Source organism: Clarias gariepinus, chromosome 11 (assembly GCF_024256425.1).
Source record: "Clarias gariepinus isolate MV-2021 ecotype Netherlands chromosome 11, CGAR_prim_01v2, whole genome shotgun sequence".
In the NCBI taxonomy this organism is placed as follows: domain Eukaryota; kingdom Metazoa; phylum Chordata; class Actinopteri; order Siluriformes; family Clariidae; genus Clarias; species Clarias gariepinus.
Window position 1 is genome coordinate 20,161,845 of NC_071110.1, and position 21,419 is coordinate 20,183,263.

Consider the following 21,419-nt stretch of genomic DNA (forward strand, 5'->3'; position numbering starts at 1 on the left):
ATTAGATTTTTTAAGAAGCGGCTTAATAACTGCCAACTTGAAAGGTTTAGGGACGTGACCAACCGTATGCATCACTTCTTTCAAAAATCTGGTTGGGATTGGGTCTAACAGGCACGTTGCTGAATTAGTTGAGGTGATAAGTTTATAAAGCTCTTCCTGTCCTACACCTGTAAAGCACTGAAAAACTAAATGTGAAACTTTAGGCTGAACTAGATCATGAGATGCTATTAGAGGTTGAACTTCCGTTATTTTATTCCTAATGCTATCGATTTTTTCATTAAAGAAGTCCATAAAATCTTCACTACTAAAATGTTGTGGAGTACTCTCTGCAGGCATCTTAGTTTTTGTTAGGCGGGCTACTGTACTAAATAAGAACTTGGGATTGTTTTGGTTTCTTGCTATCAGTTGGCTAAGATGCTCGGTCCTAGCAATTTTTAGAGCCTGTCTATAGCTGCACATACTGTCTTTAAATGCAATTCGAAAAACTTCTAATTTAGTTTTTCTCCGCAACCAGTTAGACGGGGCTCGTGCTTATAAAAATATCCTGACGGAGTAGACTCATTCAGACCAATATATTCATTCGGTTTAAGCCAGGTTTCAGTGAGGCAGAGTGCGTCAAGGCAATAATCTGATATCATTTCATTAACAATAAGTGCTTTAGGCACAAGGGATCTAATGTTGAGAAGTCCAAACTTTAGAGGTAGATTTTGATTACTTATTCGACCCTTTTCTGGTTTAATGGTTACCAGATTGTTTCGGCTGGATTTAACGAATTTATTCTTTTTTCTCACTATTCGGGGAACAGACACAGTTTCTATAGTACAAGCTATGTGTGTGCGTCTATTAGTATGGTGGGTTGTATTGTGGCTGATATCTAAAGAATCTAAGGTATGACTTACCGGCAGTCAGATGGTTGGTAGTGTCCTGGAGATGTTGTCAGAGAGGACCGCTGCTCCAGCTCTGCTAGGGTGCAGGCCATCTGTGTGGTAGAGCCTAGGACGCTCCCAAAAAACATTCCAGTTATCAACAAAGGCAAATAATCTACTGAACCTCTCGATTCCTCGCTGAAATGTAGGAAGTGGTCCAGATACGACGATCTTTGTCGTGGGTGATGTGCTGCGGACCTTCTCAACCAGGCTCCTGAAGTCCTTCTTTGGGATCTCCGTCTGCCTCAGCCTGATGTCGTTCGTGCCAGCATGAAGAACCACAGCTCGAATGTTCTTCTTCAGGGCCGCAGGTACCTGTGCAGCAACATGAAGAACACGTGCACCAGGTAAACAGCGCGTGTACGCCTTACCTTTAGCCTTGGTAGCACGCACGTGCCGAACGATGGAGTCTCCGATGACCAACGCATTGTGTGCCGTCTCGCGGAGAGGATCGAAGCGGTTTCGGGTCGCAATCTCGAAGTCTGGTGGTGGCGGAGGAGGAGAGGTCCTCGCCCGGGGCATGGCGCGCGTTTTCCGCTGCTGCAGTATCCAGGCCTCGTGGTATCCCGGCACCGGGGTGAAGGAAAACTGGGCGGGCTGTGTCCTCGGTGCGTTGGACCTGGGCAGAGAAGCACGCGGGGTTGAGGTTGTAGGAGAATTCTCATGCCGAGAATTTACCTGGGACACGTGAGCGTCGGTTCGCGACGATTCCAGCGTGGCTTTCCGCTGCTGTAGCCGGGCCAGCTTCACCTGTAGGTCGCTATGTAGATATATTATAGTGGCCGGGTCACCATCTGTATTCAACTCATGTATTATATTCAGGAGACGACGTACATTGTCTGAGCCATAGAAGATTTAACGTATCCAGTCTGATCAGGTTTAATGATCTTAGGCAGAATTCTCTCCAGACCAAGGCCTTGGCCACGATTTTAAAATCTACTTTAAGTAAACTTATTGGGCGATATGAGGCACAGTCCAATGAGTTCTTTCCTTTTTTAAGAATCAAGCTAATAGAGGCAGTCATCCAGGAACCTGGAGTAAGACTGTCTTCCAAAAGGTTATCAATTACAGGCATGAAAATAGTAGCGAGCTCGTGCCAAATTTTTTAAAAATAAAATTCCAGAGGAAAGCCATCCAAACCTGGCACCTTCCCACTAGGCATAGATTGAATAGCCGCAAAAATTTCTTCATTTGTAAGAGGAGTGTTAAGAAAAGCCTGATCCTCCTCTAAAGTTGAAGGTAACTGCATCTTATCCAAAAAACTGATGGGGTCTTGGGATGCACATACTGTAAGGAAGTGTACAGATTCTCATAAAAATCTTAGAAACTGGAATTAATTTTAACCGGATCATATGAAATTACTCCTTCAGTAGTTTTAATAGCCTTAATGGATCTTTCAGCTCGTTCACAGTTGCCTTGATATGCTAAAAGATGACTAGGTTTATTTCCATATTGATAAAACCTTTGCCTACTAAATGTTATTAATTTTTTTTACATGTTCTGAATAGCCCAGGTTTAATTTAGATCTAGCACCAGTTAGAAGATTCCAATTGTTTTGTGTAGGTGAAATTTTATAAAGCAGTTCCAATCTTTTTACCTCTTCTTCTAATTTTTTTTCTATTCTTAGCATTTTGTTTTTTATGCCAAGTAGTAAAAGAGATGATGTGACCTCTTAAGGTGGCCTTGGCTGCATCACATTTGGTGGCGCTATTTACTGAACAAAATTCATTATTCTGCCAGTATTGGGATATTTTTTCTTTAAGGAACTGGCAAAACAAATAGTCATTAAGGAGGTTACAGATGTGGCCATTAAGACTGCGTGTGTTTTCCCGCGAGATGCCACAATTTAGCGTGCGGCGTGCCGCGACTTGCCGTAAGCAACATTCAGGAATTTAAATAAATGTGTTGTGCTTTGACCTAATCTGGCTTATTTTTTTGGGACGTCATTTGGACGTCTATGGCAGTGGCAGTATAAGTGTATTTTACAAAATTGAGCCTGTCAACAATATATAAATAGATTTATATATTTTATATTAAAAAAATCATGGAAGCCTAGCCTATCCACCTTATTCATATCTTACAAAAGAACCGACAGCTGCAAAAGGATCAAGGAGGATTTCAACCAGTCAAAAACCAGTCAGCATCACTCTGATTGGCTGAAACAAGCACATCATCATAAACGCCACTCTGATTGGCCGAGGCATTTGGCGGCTTGGCGCGAGTCAGAGCCGTAGTGTTCTGGACGGCACAGCTTTTCAGATCGCTGGTGAACTTGTTTCCTGGAAATCGAAGGTAAGTTCGGTCAGCATTTATTTCAATGTCCATGTATACGTAGAGTTTTTGCCGTTATTGTCTTACAATAAAGCTGCAAATGGTCAAGGGTCACAGCACGCATTTTTTCGTTTTACATAGCTTGCTGCTCATGGTTCATTTTCAGTTTCGATGTTATTTTAGCTGTACACAAGATAACATGTCATGTCATGGTACACAAAACTGCACGTATACGTTACCGATAGCAGCATGCTATCGTAGTATAGTCAGAGTTCTGACTGACTAACATTAGCTTTTTGCTACCGTAACTAATGTTACAGTTTGTGTCTTTATAGCTGCCAGCTACGGGCTTTACAGATGATGGGAGAGGGGTAGCTCAGTGGTTAAGGCATTGGACTACGGTTCGGAAGATCCCAAGTTCAAACCCCACAACCACCAAGTTGCCACTGTTGGGCCCTTGACCCTCAACTGCTTAGATGTGTAATTTGATAAAAAATATAAGTCGCTCTGGATAAGAGCGTCTGCCAAATGCCTAAATGTAAATGATGCAAGGTTGGTTGATGTTACCGTCCCTTAGTCCCTTTAATCGTTCATAAAATTAACATTATACGTTTTATTGTAAACTATTGGTGTTTTGTCTCTAATACCACAGAAACAAACACTATAGGTTAATGGTCCACGTTGTTATCTGGCTGCTGGTTAGCTGCTACCTTTAAATCATGCTAACTCATTTTGGCTGTTTTAGGGGCTTTTTCCATAACATTTACATTTCTAATATTGTCAGACATATTTTTTTTATTTTTTTTTTTACCACGGAACAGGGTCATACAAACTCCTAATGTTGTATAACCTTATGTTATAACTTACTAAACCTTATAATTTACTCATCCCAATGTCAACCAAGATGTTCATGTATGTCTTTCTTCAGTCAAAAAAGAAATTAAGGTTTTTTTGCTTGCACATGTGGGGATTGAGTGTATGACTGCAGATTGCCTTTGAATATATTTAAGTAATTTGTCTATTTCTGCTTGTGCAGAGGGGATCATGAAATTCGATAATGCAGCCACTGAGGACTTCATCAAGGGGAACGTGTCTGAGCACCTCAAGCATGCGCCACAGAGAATAGGAGGTGGAGGATTCGCAATGCCCTGATGAGCCTATGCTGTGATGAGAATTAAAATAGTTTAAAGTAGTCCAATAAATTGTCTTTATGTTTGATGCCATTCAGGGCATATTGTTTCTTCTTTTTTATAAAGTTTGAAAAAGCAATTATTGAATTGTGATTTATTTGAATGTGTATAACTATACTGTTGTAAGTATGTATGTAGTCCCATGTTTCCCAGAGGGTGGGGGACATGTTTTCTGTGCCAGTTAATTTTCCTGTAGCTTAGTTTGACTTAGCAGCTAGTTTGAACTGGAAATGCATTACACCTTTGTATGCTTCTCAAGTTATCACCTGCTGCTGAGACAATCAAATGGAGTTTTGGGAAAATTATCTAGTCCTATTTCAGAAGGTGGCATACTGTTCAAGATCATTTCCAAAAACTCTATTTAATTTTCTCAGCAGCAGGTGATAAGCATACAAGGTGTAATGCATTACCAGTTCAAACTGCTGAGCCAAACAAAGCTACAGGAAAATGAATACATGATACAGAAAACATGTCATCCACCCTCTTGAAACATAGGACTACATAGAAGTTGTATAAAAATGACGTGTTAAGTCAAAATATTATGTTGAAAAGGTGTTAGACGTGTAAAATATTAGACGTTGAAAAAAGACATTGCTTGGCGTTACAAAAGAACCCCATCAATGGACGGAAATTGGACAGCCAAAAATGACATGGAAAAGACGTCACTACGACGTCACGTTGGGCAGTGGGTCTCCTCTTTAATTTACTACATAGTTTTAATTAACGCTCAGCCGGATGCATAAAGTTTTTCAGAGTGCACCGGCAGAAGTAGACTAATAATTATGAATGCGTCGGCAAAACAGCAAGCAGACTGACTCTGACCATTTAAAAAAACGTTTGCATTAATTTTCTGACGCGCTCAAGTTCACCAAAAACAATACAGAAAAGCGCACCTCATTTGCTTTCAAACATTTTTTTATTGCTTTTTATTGCATTTTACCTATGCACGTGTACATACAAATATCAATGTACCAGATAAAACATAAATCAACAAACAAACGAGCTAAACAAAACAGAACAAAACCAAAGGCTTTTCAGTATTTTACAATAATATACAACGTCTTTTCTTAGTGTTCTATCAAAATATTTCCAACTCCACCACATTTTACAAACAATTTGAAAGGTCCCCAAACTCCATTAAAAATTTCATATTTATTTTTTAATATATAGGTTATCTTTTCCTATGACATGTTTATTACCATCTCTTTCAGCCAACGACCTATACTTGGTGCACATGTACTTTTCCAATTTGAAGAAATAAGCCGTTTCGCTTGAAGAATACATATATTTATAAATATATGCTCTGGTTTTTTTTTTTACTTGAGATCCTTAGGGTAAAAATGAAATAAAAAGATTTAAGGTGACAGTGGTATATTTACATCAAGGATCTTTTCTATTATTCCTTTTGCTTTTAAGCATTTACAAAATCACAAAGTTTTTTCGTTATTGTGAGTGCGCTTAAATAAAAGTTGAGTCTTATAAAGGCTATGTAGTCTTATATAGTTTTATTATATAGTTTTTGCACAATAATCTGAGTCCTCATCTGTTACATTTTTGAGGACAATAGTTTTTTCAGCCTGTCACGGCGTGCGCCCAAATCAATATCACTCCTCGCTCACTAGTTAGGCGTGCTTCCCTTCAGATATGCGAAGGAGCGGGGCCACGGAATTAGGCACGCTGGTAATAGTTAAAATATTAACAAGGAATGTTTGATATCATGTGGGCATTATAAGATTTGTATTAAAAACTTCTAACTACAAAGTGGCAGCTGGCACGCCTAAAATTAAACGCAGGTTAACTTTTTTATAGTCTAAATAAAAATCTTCCTCTTTAGTTCCTCCTATTCCTATTAATCCTGGGTTGTTGTTCTTTAAGTGTCACTGTGTGTGCTTTACAATGACAGACAACATTCAAAAGTTAAGGGCTTCCCCAAGATGTTGTCATGACTGTGTAGGGCGGAGGCGAACGCAGACACAGGGTTATAATAAAGAACAAAGTTTAATAGATAACAAAAAGAATGTCCAGAACCAAAAAACAAATACACAAAAGAAACAGGGCTGGGGTTACTTTCCCAGGCTGGGTCTGCAGGCGGTTTTTACAGAGCTAAACTAGGTCACACCAAACGAACTGGATTCTCAGCCTTCGTGTCGGACTCAGCGCTGACTCTTGGTCAGCCTTGAACTTGAACGATGCAAAAAACAAAGAGCCTCCGCCTGCAGACTCCCCTCTTGGGTTGAACATACAAGAAAAACACAGTGATTAGTTAACAGGTGACACAAAACACGGGTTCGGCCGGAATAAATAGGGACACACATGGGGTAGACACAGGTGAACGTAATCTAGTGATCAAATGGGAAACATTACACATGCAGACACACTAGGGGGAGACAAAGTGACGGCTCAGTTTTCAGGTGAGCCAGATCTTACTCCCCAGGACTGAGGTGGCTCTGATGTGACAGATGTGACCGGTAATCAAAATAAATCTGCCATCAGGATCCTGTTCAGTCTGTTCTAAGATAAAAGGTAAGTTTTTATAAATCAAAATAGCAACTCCCTGCTTGTTTGATGAAAAAGAGCTGAAATATACCTGACCAATCCAATCTCTTTTGAGCTGGAAATGTTCCCTATCTGACAAATGTGTCTCTTGTAGAAGTGCAATAGTTACCTTTTCTTCCTTCAGGAATGTTAAAATTTTCTTTCTTTTGACTACATTACCCATGCCCTTCACGTTCCATGTGACCACCCTAGTCAGGTTGAACATATGTTAGTACAAAACTGCAGTGAAGTACACGACATACATCTGAAGTACGATCAGCTCTGCTAAGCAATAGGGCTCAAATAACCTAAAAAACAAGACGTCACACACACCTTTCCCCAAATCCTCCACTGACCGACCAGAAAAACAACAGCTAGAGAAGTCCGCCTCAAAACTCCCCATTAAAAAAAAATTAAGTCCACTGTAATGATAGTACTAATAAAAAATATTTAACTAAGACATTAAAAGAAAACAATGTATAAATAAGTAAATGGCAGATGACAAACAAAAATAAATTAATAAAATAAATCAACGTTTGTGCAGATTCGGCACCACAGTCATAAAATACAGTATACAGGCTGAAAGGGCCTTGTGCATGCATACCTAATTTCACTGGATAGCTGCATTACCTTAAATAAGCCATTTATTCACAATTAAGTAAAAAAAAAAATACCCTAAAATAGTTTTAAGAAAGAAAAACACCACGAAAACTGTCTTAAAGTCCACGCCAATTAGTCAGGAAAGCTCACTTGACCGGAACCTTCAGGAATTTAGTGGCTGATTCAACATTATCGAATAAAATGATCTTTCCGTCATGTAAACAGCGGAGTCTAGCAGGGTACGCAAAACCCCAGTAAACACTTCATTTCACCATAGACGTGCACACCACCTGCCGCCTCCGCACAATCTCCGCAGATATGTCTGGGAAGAAGCGTAATGTGGCACCTTTATAACTGACTTTAGTTTTCTTAGCTGCTTGCAAAACTGCCTTCTTTACCGGGAAACATAGGAAACGCACAATAACACTCCTCGGCGGTGCGCTTAGTGTAGACTGGGATGGAAGCGGGGCCCTGTGCGCTCTCTCAATCTCAACAGCAGGAAAATTTGTGGGAAGCTGTAACCACACTGGCAACATTTTCTGAAGAAATGCCGTCAGAGGCTTGTTGCCCTCCGCTTTCTCAGGAAGCCCAACAACCCTTAAGTTTTTGCAGTTCTCCAAGTCATCCACTTTCGCTTGGAGATGTTCCACAGTCGCGTGCAAGTCGGCCATCTGAGTGCCGCGTGCGCTCCCCGAGTCCTTTACCGCAGAAATCTGCTGCTCAGCTGTACTAAGTTGGGTTTCAGTGTCGGTAACTCGTGCGGTTAAAGCAGCAAAAGAGTTCTCAAACACTTTTACTAAGGCAGCTATTTTTCCAGCTGTCCCTCAATACCGTCTAATCGAGCACCAACAGCCCTAAATTTGGTTAAAATTAACAAGGTGTCTGACTGAAGACTAGCGCTGGCCTCTTCACCTTCTCCATCACGCGCACCACTTTGTGATCTTGTCGCTGTGAAAATAGGAAAGTCTTTATCCCCTCCACTTTCCATTTCTAAATATGTTATTAACTAATCACAAAGTGGGTAAAAAATAGGGCGTAATAAGAAAAACACTGAGTTTTAAGGCGGATCAAAACTCCTAGGCTGTCATCCTGCTTCGGGTCACGTGACCTCCATTACACAACAATTTTAAAACAGTTAAAACCCATTCTGCAGCTTTTCAAGGACACCAGCCATAAACTGCTACAAGCTACAGCGTGTTGGAAAAAAGGTCGCAAGCACGTTTACTTTTATCACACTTTGGACTTTTATTTGCAAAGTATGGTAAAAATAAAAAAAGTATTTTGCTGTGGCCCGGTAAAACCTCCTGTTCAAACAAACAAACTCCTGTATTTGGCAGACAATCAATTTAGATTGTTAATAAAGTGAAGGATGTTTTTATATCCACTATGTCAAAGCAAAGCACTTTAACCCAAAATGCACTCTGGATTTAGGGTGGTCAGCGCACGTGTACATGCACAGCAATGTGCATGCCATACACTCAAAAAAAATGCTGGGTTGTTTCCGTAAACACTCTGAGGATTTTGGGTTATTTCGGGTACTTTAACCACATTGCTGATTGTTCATGCTGACATGTGGAGGTTCATTTACAAATGAACATAACCTGGTTGGGGTATTTTAATCCAACAACTGATTTATTGTTTATTCTTTGGTTTCTTAAATGGCCACCTGCAAAATGTGTTATAAATTTTGCTTGGCGGGGGGGATTTTCTTCCTAATTTAGTCGTTCGGCTCCCACATTGAGGCTACTACTACTCAGTCCAAACCACTGTTTCCTCCAAACCACGTGATGCCAGCCACCGCATCTTTTCAAACTGCTCTGCTCGGACTTCTAAAAACTACTGCTGGCTGTGTCTCTGTAGTGGTTAAAACAGAGGATATTTTGGTATATTAAGATTATGGTATAATATTATATCTCTAAGTTACTTGTAGAACAAAGAATAATCTTATACCCAGACCGTCTCTGAGCCATGTGTTGTGTTTGAATGTTCTGTAGCACTTGTTTAACCTGATGTGGAGAATAAAAAAATTAAAAGATGAGCGATAACAATCTGCTCAGCATCTTGTACCATCACCACACAGGCGGCCACATCCCTGAGACAGACGGGCAAACCTTGTGCCACAGCAGGTAAAGTTTTAGATAAGGTTCTAGTCCTGTTAAAATACAGCATATGCAGTGCCCCCGTGCTCACAGGTGTATAGATAGAATGGTTTTTGATAGTTTTGACAGGGCCAGCGCTGGAGGGCCTTTTTCAGTTCCTGGGATGCCTAAATTATGTCAGCAGTCCATGTCAGAAGCTGTTGGAGTGGATCATTGTTGTCCTGATGCGTTTATCGTAGAATAAGCAGTCAGGAATCCACTGACGACAGTACACAGCAAAATCTGTAGTGTTAATTGGTGTTGAAATTTCTGGTGTTAATTGATCAGAGTTAATGGGTGTTAGTTTCGGGAGTTATTTTAACACCTACAGTGCTGAAAAACCTCTCTGGCCGGTGCTGTTTCAAGGAGTCAATTGCCAACACTCTTTTGTAATTACTTTCTACTTCCGTTTTTTTTCGCGTTTTCTTGCCTGGACACACCCCTTACCCAGAAGAAGCCTTGGAGTCAAGATCCATATTTAATTGATAAGGTAAGAACCACACCTAGCAATTTAAGTCAAATTATTGAAATAGTTAGTTTTTTCAGAGTTTTAAACTAAACGAAATATGTGTGGATTGGGAAAAGAGTCACCAACAGTTTTGATTTGATTACATATGCGACTAGCTACCAACTAAGATAGCAGTACATAGACTAGATACCTTAGATGTGTGACAGAGAATGATTCTGTGTCAGAAATATTCTGTTTCCCCCACTTTCTTCAGCGTTGGGACATGTTGCTGAAAGTAAAATGCCTCAGTGTAAAGAAGTACATCAAATTTCACTCAGGTTTCACCCATGTGGAATTCATCAATGAAGGTAAGATATCCTTAGAGGCCTAACAATGTGTGTTGTAATAAACTACATCAGATACGTTGCTCGTTTTGGCGGCTAAGTCAGGACGAGTTCCACAGCTAGAAAATCGTCTAGATTCAGCTTGTTTATTGTGGAGAAACACCTGTTTATAGCTTATAAATAACAACCAAACCCTGGTGTGTGTTTATTATTTAGGCCTTAACTTCACATGTGATGAGTATTTAGGCACAAAGGTTTGTATACCCATTTGCAGTGAGTCAGTACCAAATTGTCTAGTTTAGCCAGCCCTCATATATTGTACATTTAAAATTGTCTAGTTTAGCCAGCCCTCATATATTGTACATTTAAAATTGTCTAGTTTAGCCAGCCCTCATATATTGTACATTTAAAATTGTCTAGTTTAGCCAGCCCTCATATATTGTACATTTAAAATTGTCTAGTTTAGCCAACCACAAGAAAAGGAAATGCCAAGTTAATGATTAATGATTGTCATGATGTTGCTCTTAAGTATTTTATTATTTTAGAGTAATTTTAAAGATAAAGATACAATTCAGCCTGTTTGAGAGAACTTTGTTTCAGGTGACTTTTTGATTACAGTTGCTCTTTCTACAGTCAAAATCAGGTTTGGTCTCCCTGAGGCTGCTAATCTTGACATTTTTAATGAAACTGGCACAGCAGTTGATGAAGATATTCTTCTTGACTTATTGGAGGCTCATCCAGACCTATGCCTGACCGTATGTGAAAGGACTTCAGATAAAGGCAGGTGTTCTCAGAAAATGTGATGTTCTCAATGTATAACTAAGTTTTGGCTAGCTCTTAATGCAGATGATATTGACCTTTCTTTATGCAGAGGGTAGGTTTTGGTTATATTTATGTAAGGTCATCTGCTACTTAATATATATTTGTTAAATTATTAATGTTTCTAACTGGATTAATAGAAATCTAATTAAAATAATTTTTGAGAATATAGAAAATGTTTGCCAAAATTGACTGAGCTGCAAAAATGAAATTAATCAAATGGTCTCTTTTGAAGATTTTTTTCCTTTAGCTCATTCAACACCATCATCCTCGGATGCTATGTCTTCCTTCACGGATACTGTACCTTGTCACTTTCATCAAGTGACAGTGACCTAAGGGAACAGGGTATTCCCACAGGCTGCAGTAGATCCTGCAAAGAAGACTCAGGCAGTTCTTCAGTAAAGGTTTCTGTGTCAGAGGCTGCGAAAGAGGTAATTGTCAGTAGTAGTTTATGTAATTAATATAGTGTAAAACTATTATGCACAATTGAAATTTTCACCAATCAAAGGATGTAATTTCAAACTTGCCCTTTATTAATGTAAGTATTATTGATCTGCCCCCTCAGATGTTTACCTCTTGCTGCTGGGTTTTGACATTTCTTTGAAAATTTCACCTTTAGTTTATCTAAAAAATTATGTATGTTTTCCTTCCAATAATTTTATATAGAAAATAGAAAAAACACTAAACTTTTTTTCCCCTCTTTATGTGAGCAGATGGTTGAAAATGCCTTGCATAGGAAGCCTGGTGGAGAGGATATTCTTGAAGAGTACCGGTCAGAAAAGTCACTCAGTCATCGCACCCGGAGACAGCTTGTCAACATATTGGCAAGTGATCTGACCGAGAAACATGGGTAAATGGGTTAGTTAATATTATAAAGAAATGTAACATGCAGCCAAATTCTTGTAATGATACACTGTAACTTAATAGAAGGAAAACTCATTCAAGTTTGATCAATTTTCTTTTCTCTATAGGAGGATTCCCTCCTGTCAGCAAAAGGAGAAGTATGCCTTAGGAATTATTACACTCTTTCCTTCACTGAAGGATCCATTTTCTCCAAAGGGCTATGTGAGTCGTGCAATGATAGTAAGAACTCATGTAACTAAGTAAAAGTGAAATTATTTCGGAGTTTTACTATTTTCATTTTGATTGTGACTAAACATAAAGTCTTGAAACCACAATTGAACCTGTTGAGTATTTTATTGAATTTAACTTGTTCAAGATAATGATCACTGATTAGCCCTGATTGGAAATAGGTTGAGTTGTAAGAATATGAGGAGTGATGTTCTTTGGTTTCCTTCTGCTGCATCTACACATGCTGTAAGATATTTTGATGTTGATTTATCCCTTAAATTGTAACAGGAGCATTTCTATGATGGGGTGAAAGGCACTGGATATTTAGCATGGCGCCTCAAGACCATGTCCAGGTGTACAATTAAACGACCAGTGAAGGAAGCCTCGGTGCCTCAAGAACAATGTCCAAAGTGTCATAGATCAGCAACCACACTGCCTCAGCAACTTGATGGAGATGCCTGCAGGGAGGCTATTTCATTTCTTGTTCACTGTCCTGATGAAGCAAGTGTATTTCAGAAGATGAAGATGACGTTCCAACACCGCCAGGAACTAGTGCATGATGCAGAAAGAACTGCAGATGTGTTCAAAACATTTCCACGCTTTATGGATGTCAAAGGACTAGTGAGTTGTACATTTCCTTTATTTTCAACTTCAATCTTTAATGCTCAGTGCAGTCTTTAATTGCAGCGGTAAAAGATGCACTCATTGGTCATCCTGGTCATCTGACTAAATGTTGTTGTGTTCTCACAAAGGTTTAAGAAGTTATGAATAACATCCCATCTTTAAAATAGATCAAAGATGTGAATATACAATATAACAATACCAAACCCTGACTTATATGCTTGTGCATGATCAACAGGTGAATCAAGACTTCCTGCTGCTGTTTGGTGCTGAAACCAAGTTGCTTGAGAAGTGGTATACCTCCTTCAAGCCCAAAATCATCAAAGAGGCCAAACAACTGACTCAGTCAGCTGACCTGTGTCGTTTGTTAAAGGCTGCTGAGAAACTTGGTGAGAGCAGAGGTGTGGACTCGAGTCATGTGACTTGGACTCGAGTCAGACTCGAGTCATGAATTTGATGACTTTAGACTCGACTTGACAAAATATAAAAAGACTTGCAACTCTACTTGGACTTTAACATAAATAACTCGGACTTTCACTTGGACTTGCGCCTATTGACTTGTAAAGACTTGCTACTTCCCATAAAAAGCCCAAAGATAAAAAGTATGTTAACACGGTCCGCTCTATCTCTGTTTATGTGTCTGTGCGCGTGTGTGTGACAGAGAGCATGCGCGCACTCGGCACGACATCCAATCAAAGTACCGTAGATTCTTTTGATTCGACAGCGTCCAACATGACAAGAACGTGCACGCGCCAGTTCGCAAAATGATACTGAAGGTAGTTTCTTTTGGCTATAAACAATTGGCTATATGTGCGGACCACTGAGCTTCTACGGAATGCAGTAAAGGCCAAAAAGGAAATTGTTAGTGTTTTTTAATCCCCTGACGAACTCTAGCCATCAGGATGTGTTTCCCTTGTTATCTTGGACATATTTAGAATGATGAACCCTGGCTGAGTCACTTGTAGGCTGTAAACATGTCAGTACATGCGTTGTATTGTTTATATTTAATCACTGGTATACACTACCAATGATTTGTTTATGCTATTTAATCAAGGGATTTCTTTTAAATACAGTATATATTTAATACAAAGAAATGGACCACTACGAGTGCTGATTTCTTTCATATGCAGTTTGGGTTTATTCAAATAATGTGACCTAGTGAATTGACATCACGCGGATAAAATGCTAATTATCTTGCATAATAATAATAATAATAATAATTATTATTATTATTATATACTATTTAATTATAATAAAACTTATTATTAATATTATAATATATAATATTTAATTATAATATACTAATACTAATATGTATTATTAATTTATATATAATAATTATTATTATTACTATTAATATTATTAATGTCTTGAGACTGTATCTGACGGGTCTCTATTTTGGCATTATGGTTTTGCTGAAAAGGCATATTTGATATGAAATATCAGACAAAATACTGACATGTTTACAGCCTACAAGTGACTCAGCCGAGGTTCATCATTCTAATTATGTCCAAGATAACAAGGGAAACACATCCTGTTGGCTAGAGTTGTCAGGGATTAAAAAACACTAACTGTCCTTTTTATTCTTTACCGCGCTCCGTAGAATCTCAGTGGTCCGCGCATAACCCTTCGCGGGCGAGCCTTCTCCTAAATGCGCGTTCCGTTTTACATTGCTACTAGCATTTACTAACATTTGCATTTTTATGTATCTGAGCAATGTTCTTTCATAAAAAAAGGTTTGTTCAATAAATACAGATCTTACAACCATACATAATCTGTATACATTTTTTTTTCTGATAAAAAGACTTGAAAGACTCGAAAGTCAAACCGTAGGACTTTGGACTTGACTTGAGACTTGTTGGCCTTTGACTTGGGACTTGACTCGGGACTTGCCTGTCTTGACTCAGGACTTGACTCGGGACTTGAGGGCAATGACTTGAGACTTACTTGTGACTTGCCAAACAATGACTTTGTTTCACCTCTGGGTGAGAGTGATGGAAATGGTAAGCATCACATCATGCTTTGTTGATTTTACCAATATTCTTTCACATTTTCCTTTCACAAATTAATCATATCCTTGTTTTGCTCGGTAGACTGGGACAGTGACATGGCTTCTCTGCTGCTGCTGCTTTATCTTTTGCCACCTTCAGCTGGGCGTAAGAGGAGGACCAAAATAAGTTTGAGTGATGCAGTGGACAAAATGGTGCACTTTCACAAGGTAAATTATATTGCCTCACGTTTTTAAATTCCACAAGAGACTTCTTCAGTTATATGCAGTTTCTAGTATTTTCTCTCTATGTAGAGTGTGATTTTTTTTTTTTTTTCCAAATCAGTGACTTGATACAGGCCAATTATTTGTGAGTAAACTAAATATAAATGGATCAACTCACCTCTGTAATCATACACTAGATTTAATTATATCCCATGGTATAGATGTCTCTTATATAGAGATTTCACCTCAAAGTGATGATATCACAGATCATCACCTCCTGATATATACTCTACCCGTAGAACAGATTAGCTGTGTCTCTCCACGTTATCGATTTGTTAGAAATATGAATCCGACCACTAAAGACAGATCCACAAGTAATCTACCGGATCTGTCCCAAAGTCTTATTAGACCCCTAAATGCAGACGATCTAGATGAAGTGACTAGCAGCATGGGTACTATTTTTACCAGTACATTAGACAATGTTGCTCCCATCAGATTAAAAAAAGTTAGAGATAAAACACTTGCTCCTTGGTACAATAGTCATACTCGCGCCCTAAAGAGAGCAACCCGTGACCTTGAGCGAAAATGGAGAAAAACTAAATTAGAAGTTTTTCGAATTGCGTTTAAAGACAGTATGTGCAGCTATAGACGGGCTCTAAAAACCGCTAGGACCGAGCATCTTAGCCAACTGATAGCAAGAAACCAAAACAATCCCAAGTTCTTATTTAGTACAGTAGCCCGCCTAACAAAAACTAAGATGCCTGCAGAGAGTACTCCACAACATTTTAGTAGTGAAGATTTTATGGACTTCTTTAATGAAAATATCGATAGCATAAGAAGGAAAATAACAGAGGTTCAACCTCTAATAGCATCTCATGATCTAGTTCAGCCTAGAGCTTCACATTTAGATTTTCAGTGCTTTACAGGTATAGGACAGGAAGAGCTGTATGAACTTATCACCTCAGCTAAATCAACAACGTGCCTGTTAGACCCAATACCAACCAGATTTTTAAAAGAAGTGATGCTTACAGTTGGAGAGCCACTTTTAAACATTATTAATTCTTCATTATATCTAGGTCACGTCCCTAAACTTTTGAAGCTGGCAGTTATTAAGCCGCTTCTTAAAAAATCTAATTTGGACGCGAATCAAATAACAAATTATAGACCGATTTCAAACCTTCCGTTCATATCAAAAATATTAGAAAAAGTAGTATCAGCTCAAATATGCACATTCTTGCAGGAAAACAACATCCTAGAAGAATTTCAGTCAGGTTTCAGGCCTCATCATAGTACAGAAACTGCACTAGTTAAGATTGCAAACGACTTGTTTTTAGCTTCAGACCAAGGCTGCATCTCAATACTAGTCTTACTTGATCTAAGTGCTGCATTCGACACCATAGATCATAATATTCTCATAGATCGCCAACAAAATCATATAGGTATTCAGGGGCAGGCATTAAAATGGTTTAGATCATACCTGTCTGATCGATACCATTTTGTAGATCTAAATGGAGTACCGTCTGATGTAATGCCAGTGAAATATGGGGTCCCACAAGGGGCAGGTTTAGGACCTTTCCTGTTCTCAATTTACATGCTTCCCCTGGGAAACATCATTAGAAGGCATGGGATTAGTTTCCATTGTTATGCTGATGATACCCAATTATACATCTCAACAAAACCAGATGAAATACCCAAGTTGTCTAGATTAACAGAGTGTGTCCAGGACATAAAAGATTGGATGACCAATAACTTTCTTTTACTAAATTCAGATAAGACAGAGATATTGCTCATCGGCCCAAAAACCAGCACACAACAGCTTTCACAATTCAGCCTGCGTTTAGAAGGATGTACTGTTACTACCAGCTCAACAGTAAAAGACCTGGGCGTGATATTAGACAGTAACTTGTCTTTTGAAAATCATATTTCCAATATCACAAAAACAGCCTTTTTCCATCTTAGAAATATTGCCAAACTTAGGAGTATCCTATCCGTATCTGATGCAGAAAAGCTAGTTCATGCATTCATGACCTCCAGACTGGACTATTGTAATGCATTACTAGGTGGTTGTCCTGCATCCTTAATAAACAAGCTACAGTTAGTCCAAAATGCAGCCGCCGGGGTTCTCACTAGATCAAGAAAATATGATCATATAACACCTATACTATCATCCCTGCATTGGCTACCTGTTCAATTTAGAATTAATTACAAAATAGTACTACTTACATACAAGGCTTTAAATGGTTTAGCTCCCACATACCTAACCAGTCTTTTGATACGCTATAATCCACCACGTCCCTTAAGATCACAAAACTCCGGACTTCTGGTAATTCCCAGAATTTTAAAATCTACAAAAGGGGGCAGGTCATTTTCATATTTGGCTCCAAAGCTTTGGAATAGCCTTCCAGACACTGTTCGGGGAGCAGACACGGTTTCCCAATTCAAAAGTAGACTCAAGACGCATCTCTTAAATCTGGCATACGCGTAACTCATCCCATAACCTCATACTCCAGTACACCTATCCTGAATGGCAACTACGCTAATTCTCTCTATCTTTTCTGTATTTCTCTACCCATCCCGAGGCATCTGGAGATTGTGCCAGCTTTAGTAGACAAAGGCCAACCCTGCGAGGTTTCTAAGGCATCTTGAGAAGGACCTGCTCCAGCTAGATTCTGCTTTATGATGGCTGGAGCTACCATCCTGCTCCTGTGCTTCCAGTGATCCAGACACCATCTGCCCTCTGCACCTACTGCTGAACTGAATCTACACAACTTCTGTTATATTGAACTTTTACCTGCACAACACACATGATGTTATTTCTATCTGTTATCACCCAGATGAGGATGGGTTCCCTGTTGAGTCTGGTTCCTCTCAAGGTTTCTTCCTGTTGCCATCTCAGGGAGTTTTTCCTTGCCACTGTCACCGTCACCCTTGGCTTGCTCATCAGAGACATTTCATTCATCATTCATTCATTTCATTATTATCTAGACACATTTTTCTCACACATACACACTTCCAAATATTTTCTTTTCTTTTCTAGAAAAAAAAAGAAATTTCTTTAATTTTTTTTTTTTTTGTGAAGCAGCTTTGAGACAATGACCATTGTTAAAAGCGCTATATAAATAAAATTGAATTGAATTAAATTGAATTAAGTAAAGTCCTTAAGGCACATGATCTCACACCAAAGGGGTGGTTTATACTCAGCATTAGTGAAAGGTGTACATTTTATTTTTAATAATTTTTTTAAATAATATGTTACAAATCTCATTTGTTTTTAGTCATGCTGCAGCATCGATGAACATCTGCAAGAAAGAGAGGGTAAACAACCATATATCCTTGCTGTTGGCCGAACACAGAACAGGATTGACACCTTTTACATTGCAGTTGACAAACAACTCATCCCCTGCCAAGCCACCAGCTCATTGAATGATTTTGATCAGCTTTTCAAATCCCACTATGTGTTCAACTTGTCTTATGAGGAGTCCCTCGTTCATCTCTACACTTTTGTGCAAACCACCGTATTCAACATTGATGTAACTTCAACAGACGAGTCACCCCGTGTCTGTGAGTTGCGTGCCAAGATTCTGAATGAGAATTGACAATGTATAAATGTTTCATCTGTCAAGCTCTGCATATCACTAGTCAGGCTTTGATAAGTCATTTGCGACTTGGCCATAGTTTTTATCCAAGCACCAAATTTAAGTTGGTTTGTTCACAAGAGAGTTGTAGGCGTCAGTTCACTACATATCCTGGTTTTAGAAAACATTTAAACAGTGTTCATGATAAAGATTCTTATCAAAGTGGTGATGCAGTAACTGATGCAGTTTACAAGATACTGTAGAAGTAGCGGGAACAAGTGTCTTGCAGAATGCTAAGGCTGGTTGTTCTAAAAACAATAGATCAGGCCAGTGTATCGAAGAAAATACTAAAGACATTTGTGCTAAAATTATTGCTAAACTCAGTGGTAGTGGTGTGGCAAACAGTGTAGTGTCAGCAGTTGTTTGTGATTTGGAAGATTTTGCTAATGGACCGCACTCTCACTTTAAGCAGAAAGTACTGTCTGCTGTGCCAGTAGATAATCCTGTTAGATCTACTTTGGAAAAATATCTTGAGACTTTTGAAAACCCAGCTGAGAGCTTTGATACAGAAACTAAAACGAAGAAGTATTTAAGTGCAAAATGGGGGATTGTGGAGCCTGTGGAAAAAAAATTAGGAATTCGTTATGATACACAGTTAAATAAAAATACAGGAACTTATGACCAGGTCTCGGTAAAGGACACTTTTGTGTACATTCCAATTTTGGAAACAATCAAATTTATCTGTCGCAATTCTTATATTTATGAACTGCTTGCAAAACCTTGTGAATCAAAAAAAGACAGATATGAAGACTTCTGTGATGGAAGTTACTTTAAGACACATCCATTGTTTTCAAAACAACTGACTTCTTTGCAAATTCAGATTTTTTATGATGACTTTGAGACTGCTAACCCACTAGGTTCCAAACATGGTGTTCACAAAATTGGTGCATTGTACTTGTCCACAGAAATCTACCACCAAAGTTAAATTCTGCATTGATGAACATTCATTTGATTGCATTGTTTCATGCAGAAGACATAAAAAATATGGCTTTGATCCTATTTTATAGCCTCTGATTGATGACATAAAATTATTGGAGAGTCATGGCATTGATTTACCCTTCTCATCTGAAAAGGTCCAAGGCACTATATGTCAGATAACTGGGGACAACTTGGGGATGCATGCAATTTTAGGTTTTGTAGAGTCTTTTAGTGGACGTTATTTTTGTCGTTTGTGTTTGATTGAAAAAGATGATGCTCAGAACGTGTATAGTGAGGATGACCCAAAGATAATCTTGCGAGGGAAAGAACTTCCCATGAAGTGCAGTGAGTTGCAATCTAATCCTCAAAAGTTGCATGTGTTTGGCTTAAAGAAGAATTCGACACTGAATAGCCTACAGTACTTTCATGTTTGCCAGAATTTTTCATTCGACATTATGCATGACATTCTCGAAGGGGTGGCTCAGTATGAGCTAAAGTTATTGTTGGAATATCTATCAGAGAATTTTTTGTTAAAACCTGTTTGTCACGAATATATGCTTTTTACTATGGCTACTTGGAGCGCAAAAATCGTCCAACAAGGGTTAACTTGGACAGTAGTGGCAATAGTATTGGACTCAACTCCATTCAATCTCTCTGTCTGGTAAGAAACATTCCTTTGATTTTTGGTGACCTTGTGCCAGAAGGAAATCAGAACTGGGCATTGTTGTTACTTTTACTGCAAATAATTAACATCATATTTTGTCCATCTGTTACACTTGGCATGACTGTGCATTTAAAGCATTTAATAATGGAACACCATGACTTGTTCAAACGGTTGTATCCAGGTAGAAACATGATTCCTAAACATCACTATATGTTACATTACCCATCTTGTATAAGAAAAATTGGACCAATAATACACATGTGGAGTATGAGAGGTGAGACCAAACATAGGGTATTCAAAAGCACCCTTAAAAACTTCAAGAACATCATGGTGTCACTTGCCAAAAAACATCAAATGTTCATAGCATACAAGTGGGAGACATCTCCTTTAAACCCTGTTGAGTATGGACCCTTGAAACCATTTGATGATGGGGAAAATAGTGAAATGATCACCCAAGTCTTGCCTGCTGTTGCAGAAGACACCTTCTCTACTAATTGGGTTAATATTAGTGGAACAGAGTACAGAGCAGGATTTGTTATTTGCTGTGGATCTGAACATGAGATGCCTGTGTTTTGCAGAATAAAAATGATCCTTCTTGTTAATAGTGTCACCTTCTTCATAGTTAACAAGCTTATGATAGAAAACTTCAGTGAACATCGTCATGCCTACAAAGTGTTTGACACTAATGAAAAAGATGTCATCAAAGCAGACTGTATTGAAATATACAAGCCCTTTGACCTACAAAGTGCTTATGGTGGTGATGATGGGCTTTATGTTGTGCCTTTCTTTTCTTTGTAAATGTACATACGTTCCAATGGTGCTTGGAATTTATTTAATAAAAAGGATTGTTTAATTCATTGTTCATGATTTTGTGACTCAACAAGGATTTTCAGAACATTGAATATAACATTGTACATTTGTTGAATGTCATAATTGCACTTCAATATGTTACTAACATGACATAATCATGTAGATGTACACATTAAGTATTAGTAATTTACACAAAGTAGTTAAATAACCGAATGTT

The 21,419-nt window shown here is 38.6% G+C and overlaps 1 protein-coding gene across 1 annotated transcript; it reads left to right on the top strand.

The window, feature by feature from the left end:
* The first annotated feature begins 1,329 nt into the window (after positions 1–1,329).
* Positions 1,330–18,771, top strand: LOC128532794 (uncharacterized). The gene is made up of 7 exons (XM_053506903.1): positions 1,330–1,613; positions 11,522–11,702; positions 11,985–12,121; positions 12,243–12,336; positions 13,202–13,366; positions 15,125–15,181; positions 18,451–18,771. The coding sequence occupies exons 1-7, from the start codon at positions 1,330–1,332 to the stop codon at positions 18,769–18,771; spliced, it is 1,239 nt and encodes a 412-aa protein (XP_053362878.1).
* Positions 18,772–21,419: the final 2,648 nt, after the last annotated feature.